Genomic DNA, 15,733 nt, shown 5'->3' with positions numbered 1-15,733 from the left:
CTTTTATTGAACATCCAATTCTCATTACATAATAAACGGCTAGACAAGAACGCACTGAGCCTCTGCAAAGACTCAGCTCCTAAAGAATCTAAACGAAGCAGGTGAACTCCCTGCCTGCACAGTGTGCAGTCCACTCACAGAGACTGGACAAGGAGGAAATCACTTAGGGGAAAGTCAGAGGTGCGTGGCAGTACTGCAGATGGAAATAAATAAGCATTTTGTCATTAATTGAGAAGCTGGGCCATCTAAATACAGGTGCAGGGTTGGAAGGCACCCCAGATCCAGTCCAATTTTTCCCCCGTATAAGATGAAGAAATACAGCCTAGTAGGAAGCAGTGGGGGCTGCATGTGGGGGGGGGGAGGGGATGACAGGGAGGGGGAGCCTACTGAGCAAGTGAGTGGCAGAGCAGTGGGTAGAAGGCTGGCGCTGTGAGTCCCGGAGCAGGACGCTTCCTCCCAGGAGGAGAGGGATCAGGAATGGATCCAGGAGCTCCCAGAGGAGGCAGGACTTAATCTGAGCCCAAGGGATGAGAAGAACCGAGCTCCAAAGAGAGGAGCAAGAAGGCGTGCCTAACTCCCCTGGGCCCGCGTTAGTGCTCATCACTCAGGAAGCCCCCTGGTCATGCTTGGAACCTGTTACAAGGTCCCAGGCACGTGTGTGCTCGCCTTTACGTGGGGCAGGTTTTCCATGGAACCTTCGAGCGGCGCCATCAAGAGCAGCCAGATGTGGGATAGGAGCTCTCATGGGTGACTTCTCTTAATGAGGTGAAAGAGCAGGGCAGCGCCCTGTGTGCTTGACTCCGCGCCCCACTCACCGAGGGCGGGCAGAGTGGAAGATGCCCATCCTTCCCCGCTGCTCCTTGATGGCTCTGAGAGCGGCTTCCTTGGGCTATATATATCCTTTGCTGGCATAGCTTCTCGTGGGCATATCCTTTAAGGAAGAAGAGACAAAAACAATTGTGTTGAGGTATAATTGGCATGCAATACGTACACAAATTGAAAGCACACAACTCGTTAAGTCTCGCTACATCAGACACCTGAGAAACCATTATTGCCATCAAGACGGTACACATGTCCATCACCCCGAAGCACTGCTTCATGGACACTCTTCCCTGTGAATATCTCACTGAGGTCCCGCCTCTGGGTCCTGGCCCACTCCTGCTCTGTGTCTGTCAGCACAGATGAGCTTGCCTTCTCCAGAAGTGCGTGGAAACGAGACCTGTGACTTCTTTCATCTCACAAACATCGTTTGGACCTGTGTTCAGTTGATGGTGTGCATCCATCATAGTTCTTTCCTCTTCCTGGTGGAGCAGTGTCCCTTTGACGTACCGTCTCTCCTATCCGGAACACCAGATGACACTGTTTTCTTGTGGGGACATCTGGGGAACGAAGGAGGAGGTTTGTTGGCAGCTGTTGTTGAGTAGGCCACCTCCTCCTGGTGACGCCGGGGGAAAATCAGAACCTAATGTCCCGGCCTGTGTGAGTCTGGCTTGACTAGAGAAACAAATCCAGAGACACTCATTTGTGTGTAAGAAAGAACTTTACATCAAAGAGCAATTGTACATTAAGAAAACATCCCAGCCCAGTCCAGCTCAAGTCCATTAAGTTCGATATTAGCCAATACGTCAATACTAGTCCATAAATTCTTCTTTAGACTCATGCAGCCATGCAATGATGCTGGATGCAGGAAGATCACAGGGTTGGAAGTCTTGTGGATCCAGTGGCAGTAGAAGCATCTCAGCACTGACGTGGGTTTCCATGTGGCGCCTCAAGTTCCAGGGCTCTGGCTGCATCAGTGTAGCTCCATGTGGCTCGTCAGTAGAAAGACGAAGCAGAGAATGTTGAAGCAGAGAGAATATCTGCCCTCCAGTGAGCTATTTATATCCTTCACACCTCCAAAATGAGGTCATCAAGCTGCGACCTGATTGGCAGGCTAGACTCCACCCCTTTGCAAGTTGACAGGAGATTAAGTAACTCACATGGTCTACTATTACCATTCCCCTCGTTGGTCACAGACGGGACCATTGTGATCCATAGGGTGATTCATAAAAGCAGATCTGCAGGTCTTTTTGCATGGTGTGCCTTAGTGTAGAAGTTCCACAGACACCTGTCTAGCCTCATAGCAACACGCAGCCATCTCCTGATGGACAAGTGGTGGCAGTGCATGAGGTGTGATTGACTGGGAATGCAACCCAGGCTGCTGACATGGAAGGCAAGAATTCTATCTCCTAACTCATCCTGTCTGTATTTGTCTCCCCCCCCCACCTTGTTTTGTTGGAAAGACATACACGCATGCACATACACATACACGTGAAGTGACAATAAAGGGGGGGACCCTCTGAAGTCACTACAGAGAAGAATTGGCCAGGGCTGTAAGGAGCAGAGAGCAGGGTCTAGAAGTAAAGGTTGAAAGGGGTCATTGGTCCCAAAATGGAGAGAGCCGAGGGATAATTCAGGGCTGTGACGTGTTTCAAATATGCAAAAGGTGGTTTTTAAAACAAAGATAAGAAACGAACAGACTCAGGGTGCAATGAAAGAACCTGATAGAACATAAGGGTAAATCCTTGAGGGGAAGATTGCCTGAATCCTAGCCCTAGTGCTCATGGGGCACCAGGCACCCCTGAGAAGAAGCAGTTTGGGTACAGGAGAACCTGCGGCAGAGGCTGCGTGATTGTGGCCCCCAAGTTGCCCCAAAGCTCTTCTTTAATACCAGGCAGAAACTTCTTAAGAATAAAAAGCCTTTCTGGATATGCTGAGTGTTTTGTACCATCCTCCGGAAGCCCGTCTTTTCCCAAGCCCAAATCCCACAGTCCAAGCCCTTGCTCCTCAGCCAGCCTGAGCCTCCCCTTCTCCCCCCCTCGTCTAGAGACATGCCGGCCCAGGCCCGGGACCTGATGGAGCTGATGAAGAAGAGCCCCGTGAGTACCGGGTCATCCCTCCAAAGAGCGGGGTAGGGTGTCCCAGCAGGAAGGGTGTCACAGCCCTAAAAGGGTCCCCTCTCACCAGGCTCATCTTCCATAGGAGCCAATGATACCAATGAGAAGCAGGCCTTACCAGACAGGCTCCCCGTTTGCCCACTCTCCCTGCCCCAGGCTGCCCACCACCACTCCCACAGGCTGGCTGCAGCAGGGAGAGGTGCAGCCCAGAGTGGGCGGAAACTGGGGCTTTGGCTGCCTCCAGCTGCTTCCTCCTGTCCCCAAGAGTTGGCTGGTGACCCCTGTGATGTAAACATTGGCTTCTAAAAATAGGCCGCTCATTCCAATTCTTCCTTCTTCCCCGCTCAGCTCACCCAGCCCCTTGAAAATTCACCCTGGCACTCTGTGTTCCTGGAATTCTGCTCCTGGCCGAATCCCTTGGACAGTGGTGGCTGGACGGTTGCAGGCTCACTGTTTGACCAGATGACTGGGAGGCCTTACCTTCCACCTCTCAGTCGATGACGAAAGGCTCTCTCGCTGTTTCCCTCTCCTGGGCCCGCGCCCAAAGAACTCTTCCAAGACGTACCTCTAGACTTCTGCTTCTTCTTGTTAGGTGCCATAGAGTCTGTCTGACCCACACTGAGCCCATGCCCAGTCCAGCCCTGCACCAGCTTCACAATCACCGCTGTGCCTAAGCCCCTTGTCTCCACCACAGTATCCATCCACCTCGTTGCCTGTCTTCTTGCGTGGTGTTGCGTCTCCACGTGACCCAGCATGTTGTTTTCTCCAGGGACTGAACCCTCCTGAGAACCTGTCCAGAGCATGTGAGATGAAGTCTCACCTCCTTGCTTCTAAGGAGCATTCTTTTCCCAAACAGATGTGTCCGGTTGTTTTTTTTTCCTTCTGACAATCCATGGTAGATGTAATGTTCTTCAACAACATCATAATCCAAAGGCATTAACTCTTCTTCAATCTTCCTGATTCCTTGTCCAACTTTGGCACTCGTATGAGGTATTTGAAGCCACCATGGCGGAGTCAGGTCCACCATAGTCCTCAGAGTGAGACCCTTGCTTCTTATCACTTTAAAGAGGCCTTTGGTGGCAGACTGACCCAGCACCACCTGGCAGTTGCTTTCTTCACTGCTGCTTCCACGGGCTGTGATTGGAGATCCGAGTAAAATGTGATTCTGGACGACGCCAGGCTTTTCTCCGTGTATCAGGGTGTCTATCGGTGCATGGTGAGGATTCTGGTTTGAGGCTGAGACATAGTCTGTTCTGGTCTTTGATCTTCATCTGTAAGTGTCCCCAGAGCTCTTCACGTTCAGCAGTGAGGCTGTGTCCCCTGCCTGCTGCAAGTGGCTAGGGAGCCTTCCTCTCGTCCTGATGTTGGATCCTTTCTCCTGGGGCCCAGCTTCTCTGACAATCTGCTCAGCATCCAGGCTGAACGATATGGTGAAAGCGCCATCAACCTTGATGCGCACCTGTCCCGATTTTAAAGCCTGTACTTCTGTCCAAACGACGGCCTCTGGTGCATGGATACGACCCACAGGAGTACAGTGAGGTGCTCTGGAATTCTCATCCTTCCCGTTGTTATCCTACATGTTGTTATCCTACATCCTTCCCGTTGTTATCCTACATGACCACACAGTCAAGTGCACAGGCAACAACACACAGGTCGACCTCTTGCTGGTGTTCGCTGCTTTCAGCCAAGATCCATCTGACATCAGCTAGGAGATCCCTCGTTCTGCACTCTGTTCTAAATCTGGCTCGAATGTCTGGCCATCCCCTGGGACGTACTGCAGCAGTTGCTTGTAGAGGCACGTTGTGCTCTTGGCTCCTTTAAACGCTCCGAGATCCCACTTCAGGGCGTGTTCATCCACTTGGCCTTTCCCGGGCTCTAGAACATGTGGGGCCCATGCACTGGATCGCACCACAGACTGCAGTCTTCTAAAGAGACTTTCCAAGGGAAAGGTGATGTTATCACTGGGGCAGCAGATACACAGAGACACCCATGTACACCCGCCCGCATGTGCACAGGTACTCACACGCTTACTCTGTGGAGCTCCTTTCCCAGACGATGGGGGTCTGGGGTGTGAGGGGGTCTCACATAGTGTCTTCTCTCTGCTCTGATCTAAGCAGGATGGAAACGTTTGTCTGGCCTGGTGAGCACTACGTGCAGGTGGCTCTCCCCAGGTCTGACCTCAGTGTCTCTGTCCCCTCAGGACATCAATCTGGAGAAGGACTGGAAGTTGATCACTCTCCTCATCGGGAGCAACGATTTGTGTCGTTACTGTGAGGACCCGGTATGCTCTTTCTGACAAAGCCCTTCTGGGACCTGAGAAGTAGACTTGCTGACTGACCTCTGTCAGGATCCTGCTGAAGGGCCATGACCCTTCCCATAACTCTCTATCATGGGCATGCATCACCCTTGCCTAGTCTCCAGGCACCCAAGTCTGCCCACGTAGTGCCTGGCCCTTCCCACTGGCCCAGTGCCCCTGGGAGAAGGCTGTGTTGGATCCCCAGTCTCTTGACCTTTACGGCGGCATGTTTCCTAGGGAAGGGAAGACCTGAGCTAAGTTATGAGCAGAGATTGGATAAAGCGGGACCAGTCCCGAGAGTGGCTGGGTGCCCTTTGGAGACATCACAAGTCGACCAACTCTAGCAGACAGGCCTGGGAACGCCAGATCCCATTCCTAATGTGGTTCCTCTGGGGAAATAGGTTCAGACTTACACACTGTTGGAGCTTGTCACTTTAGGAATCTATCTCTTTCTCAGTTGGGGACAGCATAGGCATATTTAGGCCAAACAGGCAGCTGTCTCAATTCAAAGGCTCCAGGAAGCCGCTGAGCAGTCCTGTGTGTGGAGGGGTGGAATTTCTCACTCCTTGTGCCTGGAGGGGGCCAAGTACCAAAGGCTTGATGAGAACCATCTCCACCCCGCACCCCCACCCCCACAGGTTTGGCTCCTCCAAGCCTCTTCACTTCGGCTCTCGCCATTATTTCTCAGACTCCAGAGTCAGAAGTAATCCAACCCTGAGGGGTTGGGGGCGGGGGTGGGGGTTCACTGTTCTGGTGTCCTGACCTCCAGGACTTCCTGGAAACCCAAAGTGAAGCTGTGCCCACCAGGGGTGTAGGACTCCCCTCTCCTGGGCCACAAACCCATCCCCTGCCCAAGTCAGTCTGTCATGGTGCGATGGCTTACGTGTTAGTGTGACGCTCAGTTATGCCACTAGAATTCCGATGATCAGTGTGGTCACCGCTGCGAGACGGGGTCCGAAGGAGACGAGAACGAAAGGCTGGACTACTTACTTTCAGACATCAGCAGTCGGACTCTTGTAGGCCGCAAGGGAACACCGTGCAGTAGAGCGCTACACTGGAAAGCCCCAGGGGAGCTCAGCACGCTGGCTGTCCTCAGGCGGCCCAGGACTGGGCGGTGTTGCAGTCTGTTGTCCTCGGAGGTCCCCAGGAGTCAGAGCTCACCCAACGGCAGCTCACAATGACAACCCACAAATATCTACCCTTCAGGCAAACAGGTCTCTGTTCCTGAGAGTACCAGGTGCTGAAGGTCACCCCTGGGATGACCTCAGCCAAGTGTGAGTAGTTGCTTACGTCTGCCAGCTGTATAAACCAAGACCAGAACCGGGGTCTACTCCTCCGAGGGTCCTGAAGCTCATGGTTGTCTTCCCAGGTCCCTTGCCCTTAGCTGAGCCCACACAGAGTGGGATGGAGGGGTGGGGGGCACACAGGTGAGGGGCCGGTCATAGATGAAGAGCTAACCTGGTTGGATTAGCAACTGTGTAGACCGTTGGGGTTTACACTTGACCTAGAATCCAGAACAGCGTGAAGGGGTTCTTCAGAAGGAGTCTATAAAATCCTGACATCTGTGTCTGAGGGAAGGTCACTGCCATCCAGCTTTTCCCTACTTGCTCTCCACTCACAACTGGTACGCTCCCACCTCCGGTCAGAGAGGCTGGTCAAGCTGGTGCCCAGGCCCTAGTCACCTTGGCAAGGAAGTGGGCAGAACCAGGTGGAAACACAAGGTTGGGATTCCTGAGTGTGCATGGTCTCCTTGCCCATTGCTCCTTCCTTCCATCTCTGGGCACCCATCATCCTTTTGGGTGGCTGAGGTCAGGTCATGACTAGGTATCCACAAAACCCCTTTGTTGGGTGTCCTGGCACACAGCAATTTGTCTCAGGAAAAAGAAAAAGAGAGAATTGTCTGAGCTGCCACCCATGCAGTCCTTACTCCTACCTCCTGCGGGCACTTAGTTGCACCTGTGTAGGAGAACTAAGTCCTCAGCCGCCGCTAGTATGGGTTTCCTGCTGACACCGCTCAAGGAGCCCAGGACCATCCCAAGCACACGGCCATCCACTTCGTGCTAGAAACCAAAGGCTGAGATTAGCCAGCAAGCATTTCCAAACGCCTACTATGTCCTACCTCTAACCGCCTCCCCCAGGATGCTATGGACACAATCTTAAGTCAGCCTCCGGTGGAGATGGGTCAAGGGAGGAGACCCTGGGCTGATCATGAGGGACGCCAGAAGTCAGGGTGGGTGGAGAGTGAAGGGTCCCAGACAGTGGGACCATCATGGTGCCAAGCTCAGAGGAAAGAGAGCATGTGGCTGGTCCTCGGGAGCTGGAGAAGACTGCAGTCAGTCGGCTGGTGGATGGGGCTGTGAGAGATGTGCTGGAGAACCGGCAGGGCCCAGCACAGTCAGTTTGCCCTTGGACTTGAGATAGTATGAACTGGGGTGGGAGTAGGGAGTGTCTGTAGGCTCCATTAAGGGTCAAGGGACAACTTTGTACAAGTGACCTTGGGTGTCCAAGTAGCATCAACAGGTAGGCTGCCTAGCCTGGCCAGTGCCACAGAAGTCCTGAGTCCCCACTCTGCCCATGGCCCAAGCCCCGAGAGCAGGCCTGTGCTAGGTACTACATGCCCTGGTCCTGTTCTCTGAGTGGAGGCCAGAGATGGAGGTGAGCCCCTTTTTTCCTGCACAGGAGGCCCACTCCGCTCAGGAGTACATTCGGCACATCCAACAAACCCTGGACATCTTCTATGAAGAGGTAGGAAAAGGCGGCTGCACTTTCCTGAGCACACTGTCTGCCCTCAGTGAGTGCGGAGAGGCTTCCTTCCCTGCGTGCATCCATGAAAACTGTGCTCAATAGGATGCACACGGGCAGAGATACCCACACGGTGTGCACCTGCACGGTCCTGGAGAGGGATGGGGGCTCCTCTGCTGAGGGTCAGACACTACTGTATGGTGGCTGAGCAATTTCCCTGGGAGCCAGCTGGCCTGGCTTTGGGGCACTGTGACATTGCAAGCACTGTGGCTTTGCCAGCACTGTGACTTTGAGCAAGCTAATTCTGTCTGTCCCCCCTTCCCGATCTACAACGCAGGGTCAATAAAGAAGATTCTTCCATGAAGGAATGAGTCAGTCAGGGTGCAGTAGAGCACCGATGGAACACACAACTTTGCTCTAGTTCTTTAACGCTTCCTCCCTCCACTATCATGACCCCAGTTCTACCTTACAAGTCCTGCTAGACCAGACATGTACACTGGTACAGATAAGAGCTCTTGACACACAGAATCCAGGACAGATAAACCCTCAGGAACAGTACTGGCAGCAGCAAAACCATGAGGGTAGGGAGAAGGTGGGGGTGGAAAGGGGAGAAATGGGGAACCGACTACAGTGATCGGCATACAACCCCCTCCTCACCCCTCCCCAGAGGGATGAACAACAGAAATGTGGGTGAAGGAAGACAACGGGTGGTGTAAAATATGAAACTAATAATAATTTATAATTTATCAGGGGTTCACAAGGGTGGGCAGGTGAGGAGAGAGGGTATAAAAGAGGAAATGATACCAAGGGCTCAAGCAGAAAGAAAATGTTTGGAAAATGATGATGACAACATACGTACCAGTGTGCTTGACACAATGGATGTATGGATTGGTATAAGAGCTATAAGAGCACCCCATAAAATGATTTATTAATGAAAGAAAAGGAGAAGAGGATTCTTCCTCACCATACAAGTCACAGCCCCCCTCTGGAGCTGTGTCCTCACTGGCAAAGTGAGAAGGGGGAAGTCAGATGGTAGAGTACTAATTAGTGTCCTTCCAACCCAATTGTCTGGTGACTAATGAAGCCCCTCTGCCCCCGACAGCTGCCAAGGGCTTTCATCAACGTGGTGCAGGTCATGGAGCTGACTGGCCTGCACCAGGGCCACAGTGGGAAATGTACCATGCCGCTGGCCGCTCAGTAAGTGGTGGGTTCCCTGGGGCTCACAGGTGCCAACGTGAGGCCGGTGCTGGCAAAGCCAGATGGCTGGCATTGCAGTTAGCCAGGCACTTGGAGAATCCTCTAGGAATGCCTCTGCCTTGTTGGGTGTGTCTAAGTCCCTTCATTTCTCTGGGCCCCAGCATGCTATCCTTTGAAGAGAGGGAGATGGAGCAAGTGACCCTTAAAGCCCCTTGACATTGTCTGTGACTCCCAAGTCCAACTTTGGGGAGCTGCTCCTTGTTGAGCGGCAGCACGGGGCAAAGAGCCTTCAGAATAGCTGCCTCTGGTGTCAACCCCACCTCTAGAAGCTGTGGGGCTTTGAACAAACCACAGAGCTTCTTGGGGCCTCTTAAGACTCACCTGTAAAATGGGAGGCATAGCATCTTCCTTGCTAGTCAGTTGTGAGATCGAGAGAAAGTGCACAGCCGGCAGCCGGCACACATAGGGTCACCGCTCCATAAATATAGTAGCTTTGATCGCACCCGTGATGCAACTTGCCTTGGAATCCAGGCTGGGTGTAGGTAGTGGTGTACAAGTCAGGCATTCCCACCGGGGCCAGAAGTCATCAGAGCTGAGTTATATACTCTGGCATCTTCTTAGGCCAAAGAATCACCCATATTCCTGGTGCTTCTTATTCATAAGGGATGGAGATTCTGCATGGGGCTGATGAGTCCTCTCCAGGCGCAATGGGCTTTCTGTGAAGGACAGGAGCTGGTTCCCACTTTTGCAGGAACCAGAGGGAAGAGCCAATGGAGCTTGGGGTCCAATGACCCGTCCAGGGTCTGCTGGTATTGTGTTCCATCTCATCAGTGTGTCTCGGGCTACTTGATAGCTCCGAGAGAGTCTCAAGCAGTAGAAGGAACATGAGAGAGAATGCTATACCAAGAGACAGGGCCATGATGGCTCTCTTCCCACGACGTCAGCCCTGTCTCCTCCAAGCTCTTTCTGAAGAAACCCCGGGCCTGCGAAGGAGCCGTCAGGTGGTAAGGGGAATGCACAGCCTCCCCACACCAGAGCCCGGAGCATCTCCCAAAGGAGGCATGGGGACCAGGGCGCATGTCTTGTGCCTTCTCTCTCACTAAGCACCCGTTGGCGCTCAGGCTCCCTGAGTTCGAGTCCTCGGAGTCGATCGAGGGTGTGCTGGGGAGGGACTTACATGTGCTCCCCTCCCAGCCTTCACTGCCCATATGAACCAGCACAGGGTCCAGGCCCCGGCGGGGAGCAGTCTCTTGTATGTGTCAGAGTCGAACTGCTTGACCCTCGGGGTCAGGTATCCATAGGGGAGTCTCTGCCTCAGAGTCTCTGCCCCCTAGGAGCAACTGCACTTGCCTGAGGGGCTCCCAGGAGAACACCCCAGAGATGCAGATGCTGAAGCAGCTCAACTGGAACTTCCAGGTGAGCCCCTGTGTCCCACCCCTGCCTGCCCCAAGGGGACATTCCCCCAGAGGCCCAAAGTGAGGGCGTTTGGTTGGGACCTGCATTTGGGGAGGGCCAGGTGGACCACCACCCCTGGAGCATTTCTAGATCTCTATAAAAGAGACACATATACACTTGAATATTTATCCAGGGCAATCGGACATCAAAGCGTGAAAGGGGCTATGTATACACATGGTGTGGGTCAGGAAGACCTCATTTGGAAGCTGGGCGAATTCTGACCTCCAAACCCCGGGTCAGTCAGAGCAGGTAGACAGGGTTCAACTCGCAGAACAGACTCCAGTCCCTGCCCAGATCAGGGCCATGGGTGCCATGTGGCACCCAGACGGAAGGGGAAGTGATCACTGCCCTCTGGGTCTTCCCTGAGAATCCACTGCCCTCTCCCTCTGCCCTCTTAAGAGCACATGGCTTATACTTACCTGGCAGGGGAGACACCATGATCACGAAGGTGGTTTTCCCAGGGAGAGGCTCATCCATTGCACTCCAGATGTGCTGACCCCTGCGATTTCCCCAAATGTAGGAAACTCGACTGCAGAATTGGTGGTAGTGGGGACTGCGTTCACGCTCTCCCCTGAAAAAAAGGAAAAAAGCATACGGCTTACCCCACCATGCTGATGCCTGCCTAACCCCACCCCCAGTGCTTCTCCCCTTCTTCCTACCATCTGCCCCCCACCACACTCCTTGTCACCACCCACTCTGCCCTGGCTCTGTGCCTCTCGTCATTGCCATCCTGGGCCTCCCAGAAAACACCCATCTTCGTGCCCAGGGGAGATCTGTCTTCATCGAAGAAGCCTCCCCTGACTCCACTTCCCCCGAAGCCCCGTCCTCATATCAGATTCGGGAGGCACGTGGCGGACCTCAAGCCCACTGGCTTCCCATCTTCTCTCACTTTCCCGGCGAGGCACTCAGCACCTTGAGAAGTATACCCACCTGCCCCTTTCATACCCCACACTCGGTGACACAGTCATACCAAAGACTGTGGGCACTTGGCCCCCAAAGATCCCATGCTTTGTGAGGACAGTCCCTGCCTGAGCTGGAGTCCCGGGTCCTGATTCTTCAACAAGTGGAAGCTGGTGACCTTGGGCCCAGGCAGTCTGCTCAGTGGCTCTGACCCGGCTTGGCTTGCTTTAGTGGAAGCTGGTCTGAAGGCGATCTTTTCTGAGCAGGCAATTCGACTCAGCTCCCCAGAGCACTGCCTAGGGTCTTGGGGACATGGGGGCTCCCACAGGATGTGGACTAAGGGAGTAGCCTCTTCCAGACCTGGGTCGGGGGTGGCCTGGCCCTCATCTCAACCAATGCAAAGCAGCAGCCGCAGGAGCCAGCTGAGGGAAGCCTGCCTGGAGGACTGACAGTCTCTCTCCCACCCCAGAGCGGCGTCTCCAAGCTGGCCTACCAGCACCGCTACCTGCAGCGGGAGGACTTTGCCATTGTGGTGCAGCCCTTCTTCCAACACACTCTCATCCCAGTGAACAGCGTAAGCTGCGGGCCACGGGGGTCTCTTGGTCCGCCCTGTGTCTGTCTGTCTGGAGGATGGGAAGTTGGGGGTACATGGGGAGAAAGGGAGACCATCAGCAGCCCTGAGGATTGCTGGATTGAGATAGAATGGAAAGCATCTCCCATAGATTCTTCTCAACCCCTGGAATAGAAGAGCTGGAAATTATGATCCAGTTAAAACATTTATTAAAGTATCTCCCCTCCACCCCATCCTGAGAGTTTGCCTGCTGGCATCTGGGCCACTCGGCAGCAGAATGCAGGAGAAAGGGACAGAGAGAGGTGGGGAAGGGGGCAAGCTTCCACCCCCACCCCCGTGAATAACCCTCTTGTTTCTGGTCCTAGCGAGGGGACACCGACCTCACCTTCTTCTCAGACGACTGCTTCTACTTCTCAGAGCGTGGTCACGCCGAGCTGGCCATCGCCCTCTGGAACAACATGGTGAGCGACCCATGGGCGGGGCTTTGATGCCCAGTGGCCAGCCTGCTCACTCGCTGGCAGATGCCTTTCCTCCCAACACCCGAAGGGGTGCCATGCCTCATTTGTCCCGGGGTGTTGGGGGTGTCCAAAGGCATACATGCAGACACATCCCCTACTGACGTCAGGGGTGAACGTTTGCAATCAGACAGAGTGGGTGACATGATCAGCCCCGTGGGCAAATGTGCCCCCCGCCCCCTCTCTGTCTTTTTGGAATGAAGGAAGAACTTTCTTGTGCCAGCAGGTGGCTCAGTGGATTCCTAGCCAAAGACTGAGCTCAAATGATCTCTCTGATCATCTTTATCAATGTCTATAAAACAGTGAAACTGACACACAGCTCGGAGGAAAGTAGCCCAGATAATGTACGCACAACATCATAATGAGCATCTGACACATGTGAGCCCCGGTATCCTTGCCACACTCGGGGCTCAGCTCTTCCCAGCTATTATTTCTCTCAACACCAAAAAGCAGACTGTTGCCCGAGCCTCATTTCCCAGTCTGTCACCTGATCCTTTGTAAGGGGAGAAAGCTATCTTTGGGTACGGACATGACGCCCAGGGGCCACAGGGATGGCTCACCTGAGAGATGCATCTTCCTGCCCAGGGCAAATGGGATGCTTCTCAACCCAATAGCTTCTTTTGATCTCTGCTCTGCGGGTAAGCCAATCCCCACCTAGTCGGCACGCCCCCTGTCTGCTTCCCTGGTGAGGACCCAGCTCCCTTCACTCCAGTCTCAGGCTGTGTGGTCTGTGGCCACTGAGGTGTCAAGGTGCCCCCACCTGTTAACTCACCCAGGGTGTCCAGGAGCTTCCTCGGCTGACCCTCAATGGTGATGGTCTCCTTAGCTGCACCCCAGGCCCCCCTACTACAACCTCCTCTTTTCAGAAGCACACAGGCCCAGCCTGTGTCTCGGGCCGGCTTCATTGCAGGCTCTCAGCCTTCCCGGACTTTGATTTTTATATTGACACCGCCTGCCTTCTACTCTGAAAACTAGGGTCAGACTCTTTCACGTCAGGAGAAATAAGGGGCTTTCTTTTTTTCCTCAATGGTCTCTTAACTATCATAAAACCTTTATTTTTCTTTCATAGCAGATGTTGAATTGAGATTTGTTTTGCAAGAAACTAATATTGCCATTCCTACTTTTTAAAAAATTCTTTGCTTTTTGGGTTTTTTAAAAATCATTTTATTGGGGGCGCATACAACTCGTATCACATACACACATCAGTTGTATAAAGCACATTTGTTGCCCTCATCATTCTCAAAACATTTACTCTTCACTTAAGCTCTTGGTATCAGCTCCTCATTTCTCCCCTTCCTCCTCCCTCCCCACTCCCTAATGAACTCTTGATAATTTATAAATTATTATTTTGTCATATCTTACACTGTCTGACATCTCCCTTCACCCACTTTCCTATTGTCCATCACCCAGGGAGGAGATTATATGTAGACCCCTGTAATCAGTTCCCCCTTTCTATCCCACCCTCCTGGTATCACCACTCTCACCACTGGTCCTGAAGGGATCATCTGTCCTGGATTCCCTGTGTTTCCAGTTCCTATCTGTACCGTGTACATCCTCTTGTCTAGCCAGATTTGTAAGGTAGAATTGGGATCATGATAGTGGTGGTGGTAGTTGGGGGGAAGGAGAGGAAGCATTTAAGGACTAGAGGAAAGTTGTATGTTTCATCGTTGCTACACTGCACCGACTGGCTTTTCCCCTCCCCGTGACCCTTCTGTAAGGGGATGTCCAGTTGCCTTCAGATGGGCTTTGGGTCCCCACTCTGCACTCCCCCTCATTCACAATGATATGATTTTTTGTTACTTGATGCCTGATACCTGATCCCATCAACACCTCGTGATCACACAGGCTGGTGTGCTTCTTCCCTGTGGGCTTTGTTGCTTCTGAGCTACATGGCCGCTTGTTTACCTTCAAGCCTTTAAGATCCCAGAAGCCATATCTTTTGATAGCCAGGCACCATCAGCTGTCTTCACCACATTTGTTTATGCACCCATTTGTCTTCAGTGATCGTGTAGGGGAGGTGAAAATATGGGGCTTTCTACTGCTGGAAAGAGATGCAGTCCCAGAAACTCTTATGTCAAGGGAAAGACGGGGCTTTCTACTCCTAGAAAGGGTTACAGTCTTGGAAACTCACAGGGACAGTTCTATCCTGTCCTGTAGGGTCACTGTGAGTTGGCCTCCATTCGCTGGCATTGAGTGAGTGAGTGAGTGAGTGAGTGCGTGCTCCAATCCTGGAGGAACACAAAGTAGACAGTAGGCCATAAGAGCCGGCGCATATCTCTCAGGCTACAGAGCCAGTCCCCTTCATGACTAGGACACAGAGAGGTGAGGTGGATGGCCAGGAGACAGCCAGGCAGGCACTAGAACTTAGGTGTCCTTCCTGAATGTCCTGGCCAGTTCAGGGCCACCCAGCCGCCCTGCTGCCACTGCAGTGAACATGCCCATAGTCAGCAAAGGCCTGCCTCCTAACTAGGGTTCCATAACATAGTTGTCTACTGGCTCTGGCTGGTGTGTCCGGGGCACCCTACGGTGGCAGCATCTCTTGCTTCTCCTCTCTAGTGCCTTATCCCCAAACTTTTGCAAAGTCCAAGCCAGGAGAACCAGCGGCATCAAGGAACGTTTTCCTCCATAAAGAGCTTCTTCTCATGTCTGGTGCTTCTGCTCCCCTGGCTGCCTATAGCCCACCCTCCCCTAGCAATGTGACAGCCGGGCCTCCTGCCTGGCCTCCCCGTTTCCAGCTTAGCCTCCTTTGACCAGCCTCGCCCGGCCTGCCTGAAGAATAGCATCGCCTGGACCCATCAAAAAGGAGGGGTGCCCTGAAGCCACTTTGCACGATGACCGGGCATTCGCTGGGAAAGCTGACTGTGTGGATTACTTTGTGCGGTTTTATTTTTATTTTAATCATTTTATTGTGGGCTCTTATAGCATTCCATACATCAATTGTGTCAAGCATGTTTGTATCTATGTTGGCATCGTCATTTCCCAAACATTTTCTACGTGAGCTCTCAGTGTTAGATCTGCTTCTTTCCCCTCTCCCCTCCCACCTCATGAATCCTTGATCAATTATATATTGCTATTATTATTTTATATCTCACACTGTCCATTGTCTCCCTTCACCCACATT

At 53.0% G+C, this 15,733-nt stretch overlaps 1 protein-coding gene and 1 non-coding gene across 2 annotated transcripts in view; both read left to right on the top strand.

The window, feature by feature from the left end:
* The window catches only part of PLB1 (phospholipase B1), a 132,026-nt gene that overhangs the window by 110,787 nt on the left and 5,506 nt on the right, over nt 1-15,733 (top strand). The window contains exons 48-54 of the mRNA XM_075536066.1: nt 2,867-2,918; nt 5,137-5,217; nt 7,912-7,977; nt 9,077-9,171; nt 10,506-10,587; nt 11,996-12,100; nt 12,463-12,558. Of these exons, the coding sequence (XP_075392181.1) occupies nt 2,867-2,918; nt 5,137-5,217; nt 7,912-7,977; nt 9,077-9,171; nt 10,506-10,587; nt 11,996-12,100; nt 12,463-12,558 (577 nt within the window). The remainder of the gene's footprint in view (nt 1-2,866; nt 2,919-5,136; nt 5,218-7,911; nt 7,978-9,076; nt 9,172-10,505; nt 10,588-11,995; nt 12,101-12,462; nt 12,559-15,733) is intronic.
* On the top strand, nt 11,038-11,200 carry LOC142431254 (U1 spliceosomal RNA). Its single transcript, XR_012780787.1, has one exon. It is a non-coding gene; the product is annotated as a U1 spliceosomal RNA (small nuclear RNA).

Source organism: Tenrec ecaudatus, chromosome 17 (genome assembly GCF_050624435.1).
Source record: "Tenrec ecaudatus isolate mTenEca1 chromosome 17, mTenEca1.hap1, whole genome shotgun sequence".
NCBI classification, from domain to species: domain Eukaryota; kingdom Metazoa; phylum Chordata; class Mammalia; order Afrosoricida; family Tenrecidae; genus Tenrec; species Tenrec ecaudatus.
The sequence above is the reverse complement of the archived record's forward strand: the minus strand, read 5'-3'. Positions and strand labels throughout refer to the sequence as shown.